The sequence below is a fragment of the Aptenodytes forsteri genome, unplaced genomic scaffold (genome assembly GCF_000699145.1).
Source record: "Aptenodytes forsteri isolate BGI_AS27 unplaced genomic scaffold, ASM69914v1 Scaffold45, whole genome shotgun sequence".
Lineage (NCBI taxonomy): Eukaryota > Metazoa > Chordata > Aves > Sphenisciformes > Spheniscidae > Aptenodytes > Aptenodytes forsteri.
Window position 1 is genome coordinate 500,746 of NW_008794458.1, and position 18,738 is coordinate 519,483.

The following is an 18,738-nucleotide window of genomic DNA, read 5'->3' on the forward strand; positions in this document are numbered from 1 at the left end:
GAAATCCTCCAGGAGCAGCAGGGAGGCACCGAAATGTAACAATTATTCGTCGAAGACCCCCAGGGGCCTCAGGCTGCGTAGATGGGACCCCCTCTCCCGCCTCAGTTTTGCAGAGGGCCCACTCTACTGAAGGGGCTTGACTGGCCACAGTTCTTTTACAGCACCTCTCTCTGCGCCCACACCTGTAAAATAGCAGCGCTAAGGCCAGGTATTGCTTGTCCAACAACTCTTCGCTAGGCTAAGCCATGTCTATGCCAAATCACAGCCTCCAAAAAGCTGCCTGGCCAAGAGAGGAATCTCTTAACGTACAGCTTGTAATGGAAAAATGCACAGATCCAAAAAGATGCAAAGATGCGTAATCAGAGTGGCACTAGAAAGCATGATTATAATTACACCCGTGATTAGGAGGGAAAGGGGGAGGAGGAAGACAGAGAGAATGCAACAAGAAATTTGGTGGAAACTTCTTTAAAATAATTCCCATACCCAGATAATCACAATATTGTTGCTGTACTGTCAAAGCTTCCCAAGTGACAGTTTTCAATGAGTGAAGATTGCATGATTGGTCTCTTTGGGGTGGTTTTGTTTGTTTGTTTGTTTGTTTGTTTGTTTGTTTGTTTGTTTGTTTGTTTGTTTGTTTGTTTGTTTGTTTGTTTGTTTGTTTGTTTGTTTGTTTGTTTGTTTGTTTGTTTGTTTGTTTGTTTGTTTGTTTGTTTGTTTGTTTGTTTGTTTGTTTGTTTGTTTGTTTGTTTGTTTGTTTGTTTGTTTGTTTGTTTGTTTGTTTGTTTGTTTGTTTGTTTGTTTGTTTGTTTGTTTGTTTGTTTGTTTGTTTGTTTGTTTGTTTGTTTGTTTGTTTGTTTGTTTGTTTGTTTGTTTGTTTGTTTGTTTGTTTGTTTGTTTGTTTGTTTGTTTGTTTGTTTGTTTGTTTGTTTGTTTGTTTGTTTGTTTGTTTGTTTGTTTGTTTGTTTGTTTTCTCTGTGAGAAGCACTGTTCTTTTCCCGTGGCTTGAGAAAGAAAAATGCAAGGGGTCATAGAGTAAAATGAACTGCCTTGACTGCTTAGGCAAAAAATATTGTGTTATCTTTTCCCATAAAGCCCGTAATTTTAATTACTTTCTGGCAATATACAGATTTTGGTGACGCTGGAGTTAATGCCACTAAATCAAGAGGCTTTTTCTATTTTGAAATATGGGAGAAGTATTTCACTTAATCTATCCAAATGTTAGATATGATATGCCCAGAAAAAACTTAGTCTCTTAGTCTCTTCTTGTCTATTACATTTTATTATCAAGATTATTTTGACTCCTTATTAATAATCAATACTGACATGATGATATGTAAGTATAGCTCCCTGCTTTGGAATAACATAGGTCTGTGACTTGGAAGCATCCTTTCTAGCGGTTACAGCTGGAATTGAAAAGACCTGTGTTTTTTCTGTCATCTTGGTAGTAAAATCTCTATGACTTGGACCAACTCTCTTTACTTCTCTGAACTTCAGTTTTTTCCATATAGAAAAGGAGGGGAGAGCTAATAGATAAAGGTGCTTAAAATGAACCTGTAAGAATCAGATATGACTTGTTATTAATTGCCTAAGAAGAAACATTTCTCACATGGGCTTTGGCTGTTGTGCATCCTATTCTAGCTTCCATAAATTTGTGGGCAGAAAGAACGCCGGCAGCTGGCTCCATATTCTAACACCAATCCACCTCACACTATTGAGAAATTAGGTTTTGACTGGTGAGGGTTACAGGCATAGATGCAGTATGTTCACTGCATGAAACACAGCTAAAGGAAATGAGCAACTTAGTAAATGGGCGAATCCTGCATTGCCTTCAGATTCTGACACAGCCAGCGGGCAGAGTCCCAGCTAACATGTATTTCCAGAATCCATCCCTGAGGAGAGTAAGGGCAGGAATGTTTGGTTAGCATTCAGATCCGAGCAGAAGATGTAATGTTCTCACTGAATGCCCATGACACAGAAGAGTTTTTAACTACCAGCTCTGCCAACATCCGTCTCTGTTAGCTGAGGGATTCAGAAAGAAACAGGGACTGTGAGCCTGACCAAGAAACAGTGAATATGCTGCCAAGCTTTCATTTTCCCAGAACTTCAGCCTTTCCCTGCTTAATAAGGTAGCCATCACCTGTGCCTCAAACCCTCTGCCACACTGGAAGCGTCAAAGGCATAGAAATAGAGATCTCAATGCCATCAGAATACTGGAAATATGGAGACTGACTTTCTTTGGGCTAAAAATTGCAGACTATTTGCAGTATAAAAGCTGAAAATGATGAAAACACCATCTTTGAAAGGATCGTTTTGGTAGCTAGTTACTAGCCCATGATGACTTTTGGTGTCTCTTGGGGATAAGAAGAGGAGGAAAGTATGCCATTCAATTACATTTGTTAAAGACCACAGGTCCATCAATTCCTCATCATAGTCAACAATACGAATGGCAGCTGATCGATCCAAAATACTCAGAATAAACATGCAACTTCATCTCCACTTTAACTTCAGTGCAGTCTGGGCACTCTGTCTGGGCTTAACGCCAAACTAGCTGGGGTCAAAACCGCGAGCACTCCAAGAACTGATGGATCTGTTCTCTTATGCTCTTGTTATCCCACTTTCTCCGACAGACAAAGAAGATATGGGTGATGACCAGAAAATGCTATTTTCAGTGCATGATTTCTTCATCAGGTAGCTAGCTAGTCACTTTGATCTTCCAAAGCAGTCTCATTATGACTGGCCTAAGTGTTTGCCTCTTAGCCTTTTGTAGTTAAAATATTATATTCGGAAACTCCCAGAAACTCAGAAATTATCTCCAGGTTGAAGTCCACCTCAGAAAGGTCACATTTGTTCCCAAGAGGCATAGCTGTCCTATCATGGTTGGAGAGAGGAGACTTCTATTTCTGAAATGGGCTGCAGATTCACTGCAGCACAAAGCAACACCCTCTTGACAAGTCAAACAAACTAGATTAATGAGACTGTTAAACACACACAATAATTTACTTCACTAGGGATTTGCAAATGCTTTGATGGATGTGAAGAACCCAACCCCTCACTTCTTTCCTACTCCCAGTACTCATTTTCAAATTTTATTATGCCATAGCAAGAGACGTTAGTGAGTCCAGTGGCACTGAAACTTAGCAGGCCTTTGTCTCCCTCTGTTAAAAGCAGCCGCTTTTCTATTATTGGCCCAAGCTATGATTATATAAATAAATATTGGTAAAATGTTTTTCTCTAACATTAAAAAAAGAAGAAAAAGAAATAGGAGGGAAACATCAGTGCCTGGGGATTTTGTTTTAAATCCAAAAGATCTCCTCTTTATTTGGATACATTTACAAAGATAAATACTTACAAGGACACATCACAAAGAAACTTGTTTATACCAAATCTGCTATTTAAAAATGCAAGTAAACATGAAACTTTTTTTTTACAGTAATTCTATTTAATTTGTATTCTTCTAAGATAGATGTTTACAATTGATTTGATTGCAGGCACTATCACACTGTGATATCTAATGCATATTTCTCTTTCAGTTGTAGCAAGTCTAATCATCCTACATTTGTCTGGGGCAACCAAAAAAGGAACAGGTATGTAAACTTCAGACTTTTTGTCAGATGTTATATTAGAGTCCAAAGTATGGATCTGAGTTGTTAGTTTAGTTCTTGAAATTTTTAGTAGTTCACCTACTTCCACTGTCTCTCCTTTGTTCATTTGTTTTGAGTATTTGTGCTCCTGTACACACACAAAAATCCAGCGGTACTTTTTTTAACAAGTTAGTGACCTGATCTACAGCTAGACTCAGCCTGACTCTAACTAAAGACTGTGAAGTGCCCCCTCTTTCAAATTGGGAAGTCCAGTTTGGGCACTGACCTATCTGCACTTAAGATCTTTTTGCTTGTTGAAGTAGAATTCAAAATCTGAAATTTGGTATCATGGGTGTGTTTGTGCAGGGTGTGGATAGAAAGAGGTTCTTAAAAGCCCTGGATGCTAAGTGTGGTGAGAGCCAAGCAGGGAGAGTTGCTAAGCACAGTGTATGTCTTTACTTGTGTCTGAATGCTCAGTCCCTGCGGGCCTGAATTCATCTCAGGAAATTAGGATCCGTGTTGTACTCAGCTTGGATACAGACCAGAAAGAAAAACGCTTGCAGAGCATAAGGCAGATCTCAGATAGTTAAAATCATCCTTGGAAGGTGCCTGTCTCCCTCCACTGATCATAAGAGGGAGCCTCAAATAACTTGGCTTTACACATCAGAGGCTCAAGTTAGACGGGATGTTCCTTGGGTATAGATACCTCATTCGGAACAAAACACAGGAGTCCTCTTTGGACACCTGTGTGAGGTCTAGAACCTACTATCCTTCCTTGTAATTCCAGCCTAAGTGTTTTTCTCTCTGAAGAATCCATCTTATTTTAGCCCACTTGTTAAAGCATGATGCCCAGGAAGTGATCCTTCATCTTCTTCAGCCTAAACAGACTCAAACCTTTGTCTCCAGGCTCTCTGCCCATGTGCAGAAAGGAGTGCAGGAGTTTCAGGGCTAGCAAGAAAGCAAACAGGAAGGTCTGACTCTGCTCTCTGATGATTCACCTAAGAGGAGGAAAGTTCTGGGCTGTGATTCCTGGCCTCAGAACTATTTATTAATTTTACAGCAAACAGCAAGATAAAAATAATCTATGAACCAGAATCCAGGAATTCCCCCGTCTATCTCTGTCTGGTGAATATGGAGTCAAGCTGCTGCGAATTTAAAACAACTTGTATATTCTATCATAATTCTGTGGGGTTTTTCTTGATTTTGTGACTCTGATGTATTCCTATGCCATGGCACGTAGCTTGCTGATAGAGCACATGCTTGAGCCTTTTGAGATATATGAGTGGTAAATTCATGTTTCCCATTTCTTGAGCACGTGCTTTCCAAACAAGGTTATTATTTAAAAAGCAATATAAATATGTCTTCCCCTAGACATCCAAGCCTCTTCTCTGCGTTGAAAAAATGTTTTAAGAATTATATGTTTGTACCCCTAAAGAACAGCCTCATTTTCCCCCAGGTCAATGATCATACTCTTAGTCTCAACAGGAAAAAGCTGAGGCCACTGACAAAAGGGACTATTTTATTCTGTCAGAGAGTTCTAAGTGTCATAGGGACATAATAATTTGTGACCTAATTATATAATGCTTAATGTGATTGTTTCACAGAAAAGCAAACTACTTCCGAAGGACAGAAACCAGTGCAGTGTGGAACTTGGACAAAATATGCAGAAGGAGGCATCTTCACTTCTCCCAATTACCCCAACAAGTATCCTCCTGACAGGGAATGCGTCTACATTATAGAAGGTGACCAGCTGAAGAATCTTTATTTCCTATCATCAATTGTATAAAAAAAAGTGTTTTATTTTATTATATGTGAAGAGTTGGTAAAGCCTGTATCATGATAAATCTTTTCAAGACACAAGATTTAAAGAAGCTCTATCTCTGCACTTTTTCTTTTTCTTTTTTTTTTTTTTTTTGTAAAAAATTTAAAAATTTTGTATAGCATACCAAGAAATACTGGAAAATACTTGATTTATTTCCTGACATCACTCATAAATTAGTTCAGGTGGTAAGTATGCATGAGTCACTTAGTAATAAAAACAGTATAATTTATTTCAGGACATTCAGAGAATGAATAGAACCTAAAATGCTGTAACATGACAGAATAAAGAATATTTTAAAATGAGTAAAAAAAGTGAATACAGGAAACAAAAATGCTCTTGAATTTCATATAGATATTTTAAACTTATCATAACTGAATCAGGGATGACAAGCATAGCTAAGCGAAGTACAGTAAAGAAAGTAATACAAGAAATATCTGTATAGTGAGTGTAAAAATTATTTTCCATGCAATTTTTCATAAGAAACAAAAATAAATGAAAAAATCCAAAACCAAAACAAAACCAGAAAAGAATAAACTTTAACACCAAACAGCTGTAAGACACAGTTTTTAAAGAGTAGACAGTTGCAGGCATGGAGGTGATGTAAGAAAGGCTAGAGGTGTATTACAAGCAAGTTACGCCATTTCTTTTCATCAGTCTTAGCACAATGGATGTTGAAGGGATTGTTGTAAAAATGAATCTGTGGAAAGTAACAGAGATTAGATACTGTCACAGCTTAGTAGCAGAAAAGATGAATCAGGTACAGAATGGTAAGGCATTGGAACCAGGAAGATTCATTCATGAGTTGTGAAAACATGCAGAATACAACACTGACGCTTGTTCTATCCATGCTTGGTTGGGCAGAATTATTAACTACAAATGATGGAAGCAGGAATTACGAAAATATTTATTCTACTAAAGATGCAGGTAGTATCAAGAGAGATTTCCAAAGGTGTATAGCTGATTCAAACTGAATTAGCCGCTTTAGAACCCCCGCTAGGCCCTTTTAGAAACCAGTCTTTCTTTCCAAATCTAGTGCTGAGTTACTAAAATAAATATATTTCATAAAAACCTTCCAGGGAAATGATGGATAGTAAATGTCGTATGTATTGTTTAGGAAAAAAAATCACAGCAAAATGACTGAGATCTCTGAATTCCACTTTAGTCTAGGTAACCTGACTGAAGTCAGAAGTATAGAGGTGATTATAAATCATGGAGTCAAACAAGCCCTTTAAAGAAAATTTATGCTTGTCCAGTCTTCCCACTTGAATCTGAAATTTAAACAGATGTATGGTAAACATTTAAGTTCTTTCATAGTTTAGTAATTGATTTAAAATAAAAATAGAATTTTAAAAAAAGATAAATGTATAGATTCAATACGTACTACCTAGCGTTATACTTTTTGTTAGAATTATGTTACCAGACTCAGGTCTTTTGCATATCTTACTCAAATTATCTTTCTAACTTTCCTGTGAGGCTGGGAAGAAGGAAGCCTATTTTATCTTCAAGGATCTGAAACCCAGAGAAATATTTTATCATTAAAGAGAAAAGGTGTGAGGAAAAAAAAAAAATGACCATTTTTGTAAACCTTAGCCCAGCGTCTCATGCCATAAGGTGTTCCTCCTCTTAGCAAGAAGGTGCCTGAAAACCCTTTATTGTAAAGACCTTTGTCTTTATTATAGTAATTAAGTACTTACAAAAATATAGTTAATAAGCTGAAAGGTGGCAAAATACGCTGTTGCAATAACCTAAGTTAGAATAGCCAAATTGGAAATGTCTAAGAACAATTTAGGAAGGAAAGATTTAATCAACCAACTTCTATCATGAAGATGAAATTCCACATTGACAAGTTTGGAGCAATGTATAGTAAAAAGAGTAATCTGAACTCAACAGACATCTTGTTATATTTTATGGGAAAAATCAATCTGGCAAAATGTTGCAGATAATTTCTTATGACATTGATATTTTCTGCTTCCTCTCCAGCCATAATCAACAATTTGGACTGCAATTGGGTATTTTAAAACCTATGATGATAGCAGCTCTATCAGTATATAATTTGATGAGAACCATGCATTTTGCACAGCACTTTCAGCTCTGATCTACCATGTCTATTTCTAGCTTCTAAAAAGATCAGGAATAGTTATGTCTGAAAAATGTCACAAAAATAAACAGAGATGTAGTAAGATGTCTGAGCAATGATATTTTAAAAAGTGGCAGTTTTCAAAAAAAGCAAAAGGAGAAACACTGGAGGACAACAAAGATTACTTTGTAATTACAGTCAATTATTTGTCCATATTTATTCTTTTTACAACATATAAAAATGGCAGAAAATGATAAAGAAGGCTAGCTCGTGAAAACTTTTCCCCATATCTTTTATATTCTGTGGCACTCATTGGCATAAGGTATTGAAGTTAAAGGATTGCAAAAAAAAAAAAAGGATTATTTATTTTACTAATAGCAATATCTCTGAGGTCAGATAACAATCTATGGAGTGGATAATCCTTGCTAATCCAGGACATAAACATGCATTCAATTTTAGAGTAAGACAGAAACATGTCCATATGCGTCTCATTCCTATATTTGTTACTGAGATTCCAATACGCTTCAAATAGCTTCTGGCTGCTGTTGAATACCAAATACCAAACTAGGGGGACTGTCGATATGATCCGTAATAGCATTCCCACATTGCTATCTCCCATTTGTATGTCTTAGAGAGTTCAGCATACTAGGACTGTCTATACCATACTGACAGCTGTATGATGTGAGTTTAAATACATATACCAATCACCAGGTTCCTTCCTACCTGCCTGCTTTCGTTCCTTCATTTTTTGCTATCAAACACAATCTAGGGCAAATTCTGACGGCTTCCCTCAAACACAATTCCTACCGACTTTAGTGGACTGGACTGAGGACTCCAGCATGTAGTGTGTTGTAATAAAATTGAATTTCATCTTATGAAACAATTTTTTCCCCCACATTGTAGCTCATTTTAAATGTATGCAAGCCTTTTATCATTTCAAAATTACTTTGGTGAAGTAAAGGAGATGGCAAAAACTGCCATGATCATAGACTGTTTCTAAAAGAGAAGAGGATTTCTGACTGCAGAGGCTTCTACCCTAGCAGTCAAAGGCATAAGCAGATCAAACAGCTAGAAGTTTCTTTTTCTTTTCCTTTTTTTTTTTCTTTTCTTCTATTTTAGTAGTAATACAATTAACTATTGGAACAACTAGGAATGTTAAGTCCAAACTGGATGCCTTTCTAAAAGAAATCCTTTAGGTCATCCAGAAGTCATGGACTCAGTACAAAAATTATAATGCCATAGAGGAGCTTCTGGTGAATCCCATCTGCCTTTCAAAATGCATTGAGAATTTGTTCTTTTTTTTCTTTCAGTCTTATTGGGCATATAGAAAACGTAGGAAATAGCTGAGTGTACACATTAAATTCCCTGTTGGGCCCAATTTCACCCTTGTTTCGCATATTCCTGACTCTAACCTGGCAAAGTTCACAGCTGCCCAGAACAACCGCAGCACTGGCAGCATTAGCCTTTGCCAGACTGCAGAAAATTTGGCATGTGTGCTCCAAAGGGAAATTTGCACAGGAGATTTTGTAGGAGCAAAGGCTTTTGTTCGTGTTAAAAATATTTGGGGAGCGGCATAGTCATGCTTTACACAATATATCTTAAGAATTTGTCTGGAAATCCTGTAAGTGAAATACTTGTAAGATTTTATCAATTTTTCAGTTTTTAATAATTAAATGTTTATTTATAAATATAGGTATGGACTAGAATTGCTTTACAGAGATATGAAATAAATCTTCCACATTATATGTTTGTGGACATTTAGAGTTAGCTCTCTTGAAGGTCTTGATGTTTTCACTGAAGACCATTAAACTTTTTAATCCTAGATATTTCACAGGTGTTAGAAAATGATCATGTATCCCTGTACGAAAAATCTCTGCTCAAAGTCCTTTTGTATTTCACAGTGATTTTTGTGTTCAAAAAGTTTTCATCAAAACAAGAGAAGAATCCTCTTTTAAAAGGAGGTTAATATATTATTAATATTATTTCTTATAATAAATAATAGCTAGACAACCAGAAAGACCAAGGATTATTGAAAACTATTAGTCATGTAGCAGTTCAGATAGGTGGGGGTAAGTGTTGAGTTCAATGTCTCATTTCCATGCAGTCTGGTAAATTGAAACAGATTTCTCTCTTAATTTCAGCTGTCACTTACACAGACTTAGAAGCTGATCAGAATTAAAACCATAATTGTGTGTTTTTGCTGCAACTGTTCTTCTACCGCAAGTTGGAACCCAATGCCTTTTTTTTCAGTGAATGTAAAATCTCAAGACAGCACTTGTGTAAGATAATTAGATGAAAAATATGACAAGACATGCAAGCATTAAGTAGTCTTTCCATGGTATTAAACATTTTTGAAGAAAGATAATTGAAAACTAAATATGGAAGATTATTGTAAAATAATTTTATGAGACCGCTTCCATATATTTCATTTGGACTTGACAACAACTTTTCCTGATATTGTAGCCACAGAAAGCATTCTGAAGATGTGAATGGGCTTTATCTGTGAATAAGGATACCAAAAATGACCTCTCTATCCCTCCTTTTCTGATTAAATGGCCAGATTCCAATCCAGTCTGGAAGAATTGCATATTCTGGGCTTTTTGTTTGTTTGTTTAGTTTTGGTTTTGTAATAATAATACATTATTATTAGTCATTATTCTGGACTTGTTCTCACTGTATTTCTGTAAGTTTTACTGTGACCACATTTGCACACACTTTGTTGCAAAAGCTGTGGCACAGGATGTGTATTTATACAATACCTGTTTGTTCTAGCTTGCATTTGGCAAAGAAACCCTGTGCTAAAGCCAGAGTATAAGTCTGAAATGATACCTTTTTCACAAAAAGGAAGTTAAAGTTGGGAGTTTGAATTGTGTGTTTTCATCCCTTACGGTCATTTCCAGGAAGTTTTGAATAATTTTGTTTCTTAGGTAGGTTATTGCAAACAAAACATTTAACCTTTAACTCTAAATATCGTACAAGATGAGGCACAGAGGTGCATTTAAAAACACATGATGAAAAGATGCATGGATGCGTGTATAGCATCCCTTCCTCCCTTTGCCCGATCTTTTGTGATCACCGCAGTCCTCACAGTTACAGAAACACAAAGTGTTACATTCCTCGGGAGAGTTAGGAGAAAGGACCTCGTCCTGTTTGGACTAGCTTGCAGAGCAGGCTGGGACACAGGCAGTACCTATACTAATACCTAAAACAGGTCAGGAAATGTTCACTGGCCTTAAGGCTGATAGGCACAATCACACACGTACAGAATAACTCCTTTCACCCTCCCGGTCAAGAGTACAGATACGAACTGCTTGCGGTGAATGGTCCTTGACTGATGCGAACCACCACATCATGCTTAAGAACGGGTTTTGGCAGTTCTCACTGTCACAGCCAAAATGGTGCCAGAAGGTGATTTCAACATTTAAGGAGTGTGAATGGTCAGTGGTCCAGCCCCCAAACTTGTTCCCCAGCCTCGTTTTATTTAGCAGTGGAGAAACGGTGCTAATGAATAGTCAATTCTCCTTTCTTATGTGGAGCAGCCTCTACACGTGGGAGCTTTGGGGGAAAGTAGAAACTCTTTCTTGAGTGCTCCTTGAGCTGATGGGATTCTCTCTGATCCTCTAGCAAGAACTGAGCTTCACTAGGAAAAGCCTCGTCTTGACTTTGTTGAAAAATAAATAAAAGCAGAGAAGAGTAAACTATAGTAATATTCTGATCATAAAACTAGTTTGTAATGTGAGATTCAGAGAGCTATGTGGAGGTTGTGGAAATTGTGCAGTTTTTTCTCAGGCCGTGCTTTCACTGAGTCAATAGATCGCATGTGTAACTGTAGGCCTGATTCTCCTTTACCCACAAAGACTCCTTTTATATTATATTGAGGCTATAATTGGCTTTAGGGCTCCTTTTCAACACCAAAAATCATACCAAAAAACTGAGCTATATAACTTAGAGGGGGCCTCATGCCCATTTTTATCATACGTTACATGAGTCTTGGATTCAGAGAAGACCTGTTAAGGGTTTAACTATGGGCCAGCACTTGTAAGCCTCCTCTTGGTATGAAATAGAGTAACACAGGAAGTTTATAAAGGACAAATGTGTTACATTAATGGCGTAAGCCTTTTTTGAAGCAGGTATCTCTTTGTTGCCGTGTTGCTGTTGCAGAGCAGCCATACACTGTGGTATGATGCTGTCTGACACTAACAATACTAGCAGAATTTATCTTCATATCTAGTTTACAACATTAAAACATTACAATAAAGCTTTAGGTAGGTTAATAGCATATTGTTTCAAATACATATATGAATAGTGACTATATAAGATTTTCAAGCTTTAATGAGCATTCTTAAGATTACCTAAAGTGTTGTCAGAATGGAGTTTCTGATACCTGACTCTGCAGTCCCTAGGTGAATGATGAGTAGTTCTCAACAAATCTCCTTAAATGGAATAAGAGCATACAAAATATGATCCCAAATTGAAAGGTGCTGATTGCTCTCTTCTGCCCTAGTATTTCTTAGTTAAGTTTCAATCAATATTTGTTATAAATATGTGAAGTCAAGGGTAGAAACATCTGAATAAAATTAATCGATGTATGTCTTCCTATTATTCAGGCTTTTACTATAACCTAAAAGATCTACTTTGGTCTTCATACCTCACCAACAGTAGCATTAATAAGATCTTTACAAGCTTTATTATCTGATTTTAATTTTGTAAGGTTTTTTCATACTTTCAAAGTAGTTTCATTTCCATGGACTGTGAATTTGGTGCAATTAAATGTAAAGTTTTAGGTTTTGATTTTGCTATTGAATTTGCCTGGCCACAAAGATCACAAATTTCCTGTAAATTGTTATAAATAACAACAAGCCAATAGTAAGTACTTCCCTAAATGTGAATTCCTTCAAATTGAGAACAGTTGATAAGGTTTCTTTCTTATGTTAAATTAAATATTTCAGTAAATATCAATCACCCAATTATATTAACATTGAAAGTAAAGCTATTAAAATAATCTTCTCAAATAACATGTTTTATTAACTTGCTTCTTTAGTGCCTCTTATAAAATGAGGCTGTATTTATTTACATGAAATAGTTGTAAATGGGATCTGACTGTGTGTTCTTATGTAAAGATTACAAGATTTACCTAATGTCTTCTTACTTAGTTCATCTTAAATAGTCTCCCTTCTTGTGTGAGTAATGAGCTCATCCCAAAAGTTTCAATTGAAAACACTTCAAAATACATACAAGATGCAGGTTCTGGTCACACTGATAGTTTTCCTATTATTCCCGAGGAAAGAAATGGAAGGATACCGACTGCTGGAGTGGCAGCAGTTTCCATGTTAAGCTTATGCACTCAGCTTGGAGTTTGATCTTGCATGTTTTCATGTGAAAAGAATGGTAACTCAGGCAAAGCTCATCACAATTTCAACCTCTTCTAAGACGTGTAAATTGTAGGACATGATCCCATGAGAGGCACAGCAGGCAGTGACACAAACAACCCTTGCCTTAGCAGAAGGCTTTGTGAGCAAAAGGCTATATTGCACCATGATCTAGACACTGAAGGCATACTTTTTTTGCTATGGACAGGATTAAATGTAGGAACAGTGTACCCCAGGGATGCTACATGTTAAAATTTGTAGACAAAACCATGATTTTTTTTTTCTCTTTTTAAGAAAAGACTGTAGTTCAACCAGTAACTATTTTGCTTTATACAGGAGATGCCAGGGAATATTTGTTTTAGAGATCATTCTGACTGCCACTAGCCTTAGTATCTATGAATAAAGATGTTTTTTATCTTTAATTAAGTGACCACTATAAAGTTTCTTCAAGGTTTTCAGTAGAATATTGTTTGCTCTTTAGTTAGATGTTAATTTTGCTTCATCCTTATCTAGTTTCTTAAGTGAGAATTCACTACACTTGTCTTTATGTTTCAAATGATAAGTAATTCTGAGTATAAGCAATTACACTCAAGCTTGTCATTGACTGCAATACATATAGGAACAGAATTTGTCCTTCTTACTATAGCACAGTTCTGATCAGTTTTTTCTTCACCTTTGTGAGCACTAGATAAAAAAGTATTCTGATTAACATTTCTTCCCCCCAAATATAAGAAAACGCTGGTTTTCCAGATGCATAAGTTTCTTAGAAAGATTTTGTGTTTGAACCAATTGTTCCTAAACTGTATTTTGCTTTACATCATAGCTATCTTAGTTTTGCTAAAAACTGCTGTCATGAGCACTTTTTTAAAGGAAAAGAATAGACAAGTAAGCTGATGGTGTAAAATCTATAAAAATATAGATGTACTAATTTTCAAACAAGTTTTTAAGCAAAATATTAAGATGCATACAACATATATATAGTTGATTTTCATTTAAGTTTGAAGGGTTTTGGTTTAGAAAATAATAAGATAATTTTCTTTTCATCTCTAGCTGCCCCTAGACAATGCATTGAACTACACTTTGATGAAAAATATTCCATAGAGCCTTCTTGGGAGTGTAAATTTGACCATATTGAAGTACGAGATGGACCTTTTTTTAAGATGCATACAAAATATATATAGTTGATTTTCATTTAAGTTTGAAGGGTTTTGGTTTAGAAAATAATAAGATAATTTTCTTTTCATCTCTAGCTGCCCCTAGACAATGCATTGAACTACACTTTGATGAAAAATATTCCATAGAGCCTTCTTGGGAGTGTAAATTTGACCATATTGAAGTACGAGATGGACCTTTTGGCTTTTCCCCAATCATTGGACGTTTCTGTGGACAGCAAAATCCACCCATGATAAAATCCAGTGGCAGATTCCTATGGATTAAATTTTTTGCTGATGGTGAGCTGGAATCTATCGGGTTTTCTGCTCGGTATAATTTTACACCTGGTGAGTACAAACCATCACACTTTGATAAAAGAACTTAGCATAGTAACCTTGCTAATGATGTATAATTGTGCTGTTGAATAATATCTTTAACTGGAACTATTTTTATTATCAAGGAAAGTATTAACAGATAGGAAAATGATAGAAGGTATATACATATCTTTTGCATAATAAGTAAGGCTTATTCAAGGAAGAAATTTTCGGTACAGGTTTGTCCAAGATGCATGTATTCAGCCTCTGCAGTTTTTAAAATAATTGTTTTCAATCAAATTCTATTATAGAAAATAATTTAAAATGTTTCATGGGAAGTTATGTGTTTTATGCTTGATTGTTACACTGTGCATTCTTTCAAAATGATCATTGATAAAGTATTCTAATAAAAAAAAAAAGTAATGATCTCTGAAAATGTCATCATTGCTTTTCCACTTCACCAATCATTTCCCCAACTGAGGAATGGAATAGTTCTCCATTTTCAATAAAGCAAACTCTTACAAGTATTGCCAGAGGAAGCATGAGGTTCAAGTAGTAAAATGTATTACATATTTTTGTAAAAAAGATGTAAATCTTAATTGTAATTGTACAATTTTTCATTGTCACTTTTAAAATTTAATTTATTAAAGTAAAACAAAATTCATAGTCATACTTTTCATTAATTCCTCTCCTCCCCCCATTTATTAACAAAAGATTGCTGATTTTAAATTTCATTTTTGGCTGCGGCTACACTATACTGCACTGCACTGCTGGATTTGACGTAGTTCTGTACCTTCTTATGTATTGAGTGATGAGTCATACCTTAATATAGCTCGCTCTAAAGCACTGTAATTATTATGTAATTTTGTCAATTATGTCACTATTGTTTCAGCTAAATTGTTGTATTAGGTGGAACAATATTCTTTAGAATATCTGCTAAAATTAACAGGCCCCAAATTCTGCTTGCTTAATTATTCCAGTAGCATCATAGAAGATAGCAGGACTACTTGAATGTTCCTCTATGTGGTTTTCTTTCCTTAATGCAAGGAAAATAGTTATAAAACTACCCAGCATATTTTAATTTTCTTTTAAGTCAAAGATACTGTCTTCCAGAGGGTAAATATATTTGGAAGGTTCAAACAGCAACAGAACACAGAATTTCTGTAGCAAATAACCTGACAGCCAGATACATGTATCTATGTAATGCAAAGACAATGGATGAAATTTTACTATATCCACACATACTTGTGTCTGAAAAGTGAGTTAAATTTTTATCTCATTTACCATGGCTCTGTGGGCTTTTGCCATTTTGCTCCTCACCTCTGCCAAAAGTTCTTTGCTTTAGATTTCATGTCCTTCTTGTTTCAAAAGGTTATGTATTATGGTTGAAAAGATGTTCATAGCACAATCTGCAGCTTATTCTCTCTAAAAAACTCTCAACTGAAAAACAATTTCATGGACCATGTTTTATCCTCATTCCTTTTCTACTGATGTAAGGTGGGTTTCTACACAGAGATCAATGCTGGTAAATTGCTATAGCAGCATAAATTATTCTAGACTTCAGATGGAATAGCTATGTCTTTTTTCTTTTTTCTTCCTTTTTTTCTTTTTTTTTTTTCCTCCATAGATTTCGGTAGGAAGCTCTGCAAATGATAGAGGGTTTTAGGAATATTGGCCAAAATGAGAATATGATTAATCTGACAAGTTCAAAACAGCACTGCTGCCTCCTTGATCACCAGTAACAGGAAGCAATTCTCATTCTGCATGATTACTTGACCAGTCCTTTATTATGTAGGCGTGCATAAGACTTGACATTTTGAGATCTGTTGTCCAAATGTGTCCAGTGGAAGGGGTCACTGTCAACTCATCAAAAAGAGTGATGGCTTTCAAGAGTGTATAAAAGAGTAGCATAGAGAGGAATTACCTCCAGAAATTATCACCTAAACCATCTAGATCCATCTTGGGTAGTGACAACTTACGAAATTAAGTTATGAACAGAGATCAGAAGAAAATTTTCAGCTAACCTCTCTTTAAAGAATGTCAAGAACATCAAGACAATGATCCAAAGCAAAGACTCATTTGGAAATTTTGGTGTCTAGAGCAGCTGAACACTCAGGGGAGATGTAGTTTGTTGCATCTGTCTCACTGGGTACAAGCAACACACCCTGCCTAACTGCAGCCTGCATAGGAGGCTTTTTACATCCTAGTGACACGTGCAACAGAGCTATTTCTTTAGTACCAGCAATCTTTGATGCTCCCCACCTGTGTGGTCCCCACCGACCCCTGAAATGTTCCTCAGCTGCCACTTTTGCATTCGATATCTTGATGGAGGTTCTGGTTTGTTGATAAAGACAAGAAATGTCATGTTGAATGTGTGGATGTGTGGCAAAATTTAAAAAAAAATTACTTAAGTAAATTTGACTAAATTGAAGGTGAAACCATTTATTATTATTTGAATGGTACCTGGAGAAGCAGGGAAAGAAATTATTTACTATGTCTCCAGGGTGTCCAAAACCAGCTAACTGGAGGAAGTTAAAAAAAAGATCAATTTGGGTATCAGGAAAAATGTTCCAATGAAGTTCTATTAGTCTGTGCAAATGGAAAGAGCCCTGTCACCTGAGGCATCTTAAATCTAGTTTGGACTAAGTCCTAAAAAAAGAAATTATATAGAACAATCCTAAGGAATAGACTAATATTTTGCAATTACTAGAACTTTTCTGTTTAATAAGTTCTTTGACTCCTTGGTATTGAAATGGTTGGAACTCCATCCACCGATACAAAAGTCCAGTGGAGTTTCAACAGTCTCTCAACAGGCTGGGGTTTCAGGCGTCTTGAAACAAACATAATTCGCTTGCCATAAATTCTGTTCCATTTAAATAGATTTTTTTTCAGAGCACTTTTAAGCACTCTAAAAGGTGAGATCTAGCAGAAGAAACAATTTTAATGACAAATCCAGAACTACACACAAAACCAGCACAAACACACTTAGTAAGTGGTAAAACTACTGAAAATTTTGCAAAAAAGTTCCTTATTAAGAGCATAATTTATGCTTTAATTTTTGTGATTTTATAAATTATAAGGTTAAGAAAGATGTGGTTGAATGAAGTTGTGTGTATGGTACAAATATTGACTATTTTAAATGTCAAAACTCTGGGCTAAGCGAAGAAGTTGTCTTTTTCTTTTATGTTATTACAGCTGAATACTGGTAATAACCAAATGCGATTTGGTTGTAAAGTAAATTTTCAACCATTTTGTATATATGAGAGCTTATAAGCAAAACAAAACATATTTACTCTTTATGTACTATTTTAATTTTATTTTTTGTTAAATGCTGATATTAACTGTGATCATTTATAAATGGAACTATCTGAACCTATGAAACCTTCATAAATATATACAAATATTTTGTTGGTATTTTTTTTAAATCTCATGTATAAAAGAAATAACATTTCAAACTACAATATTTTCAGGTTGCTCTGGTTCATTTTGAATGCAAATATGATTGGCTAGGGAAAGACACATGACACAAGTCACGTGACAATTCTTTCTTGCTTTTGTTTTGTCATTCTTTGGGTCATTGAAAGGCCTACGCCTGAAATTTCATTTCACATCTCTGGGTCCTTGGACTCAATCTGTAACCCTATTTTTTTCCTAAAAAGTTTTCTGAAATTGTGTTGAATAACTATTTTGTGTAGAAAATATCAAGTATTACTTCAAGGGGACTTATTCTTTATGCCATTCTTTAAAATGAGTCAATTTTTTAGTGTAGACAAGGATTCAGACACAGAGAGGATATGTTTATTTGAGCTTTCTTACTCAGCTAGAATAATCAGATTTCTGTTTATCCTGGTCCCTGATTTTGCAGGACAGTGGCTTAAGATAGCACATCATTGCTTTCAGTTCCTTCACTTAGTAGAAGCCATCTGTGTTTTTATTTAGCCTCATTAATATAAAGGTCAGTCAGTAATGTTTTCTGTTCAAATGCCTGATAATGGGGAAAAAAAAAAAGCTTTATACTCTTATGTCCTGAAAAGTGGAGCGTAAAACACCGTCTAATCAGAATAATGGTACTTTTACATCCTAATTGCAGTGGTACAAGTAGCTGTAGAATGTCAGAGTAATAGAATAATGACATCATCTATCTTGAGGAAAAGAAAACCAACCCGAATTCTTCCTGTTTGGGGAATTTCCATATTTTAGGACTGATGAAAAATTTAATGTGAATTTATTAAATTCAATCACAGTTCTAAAGAACTTAGATAAGATATTGTCAAATCATTTTGCCATCTAATGTCCATGTCCTGCTTTGTGTGTATTTAAGTAAGGGGTATTTCCCAAGCATCTGGGACAGCTGAATACTTGTGGGAGCTTGCTCACTTGCTTTTATTTATTTGTTTATTTATTTTCCTGTTCTCTTCTGAAG

At 35.6% G+C, this 18,738-nt stretch overlaps 1 protein-coding gene across 1 annotated transcript in view; it reads left to right on the plus strand.

Annotated features, from left to right (window-relative positions):
* Nucleotides 1-18,738, plus strand: part of NETO1 (neuropilin and tolloid like 1) — a 72,112-nt gene that overhangs the window by 5,542 nt on the left and 47,832 nt on the right. The window contains exons 2-4 of the mRNA XM_019475013.1: nt 3,531-3,584; nt 5,186-5,323; nt 14,100-14,348. Of these exons, the coding sequence (XP_019330558.1) occupies nt 3,531-3,584; nt 5,186-5,323; nt 14,100-14,348 (441 nt within the window). The remainder of the gene's footprint in view (nt 1-3,530; nt 3,585-5,185; nt 5,324-14,099; nt 14,349-18,738) is intronic.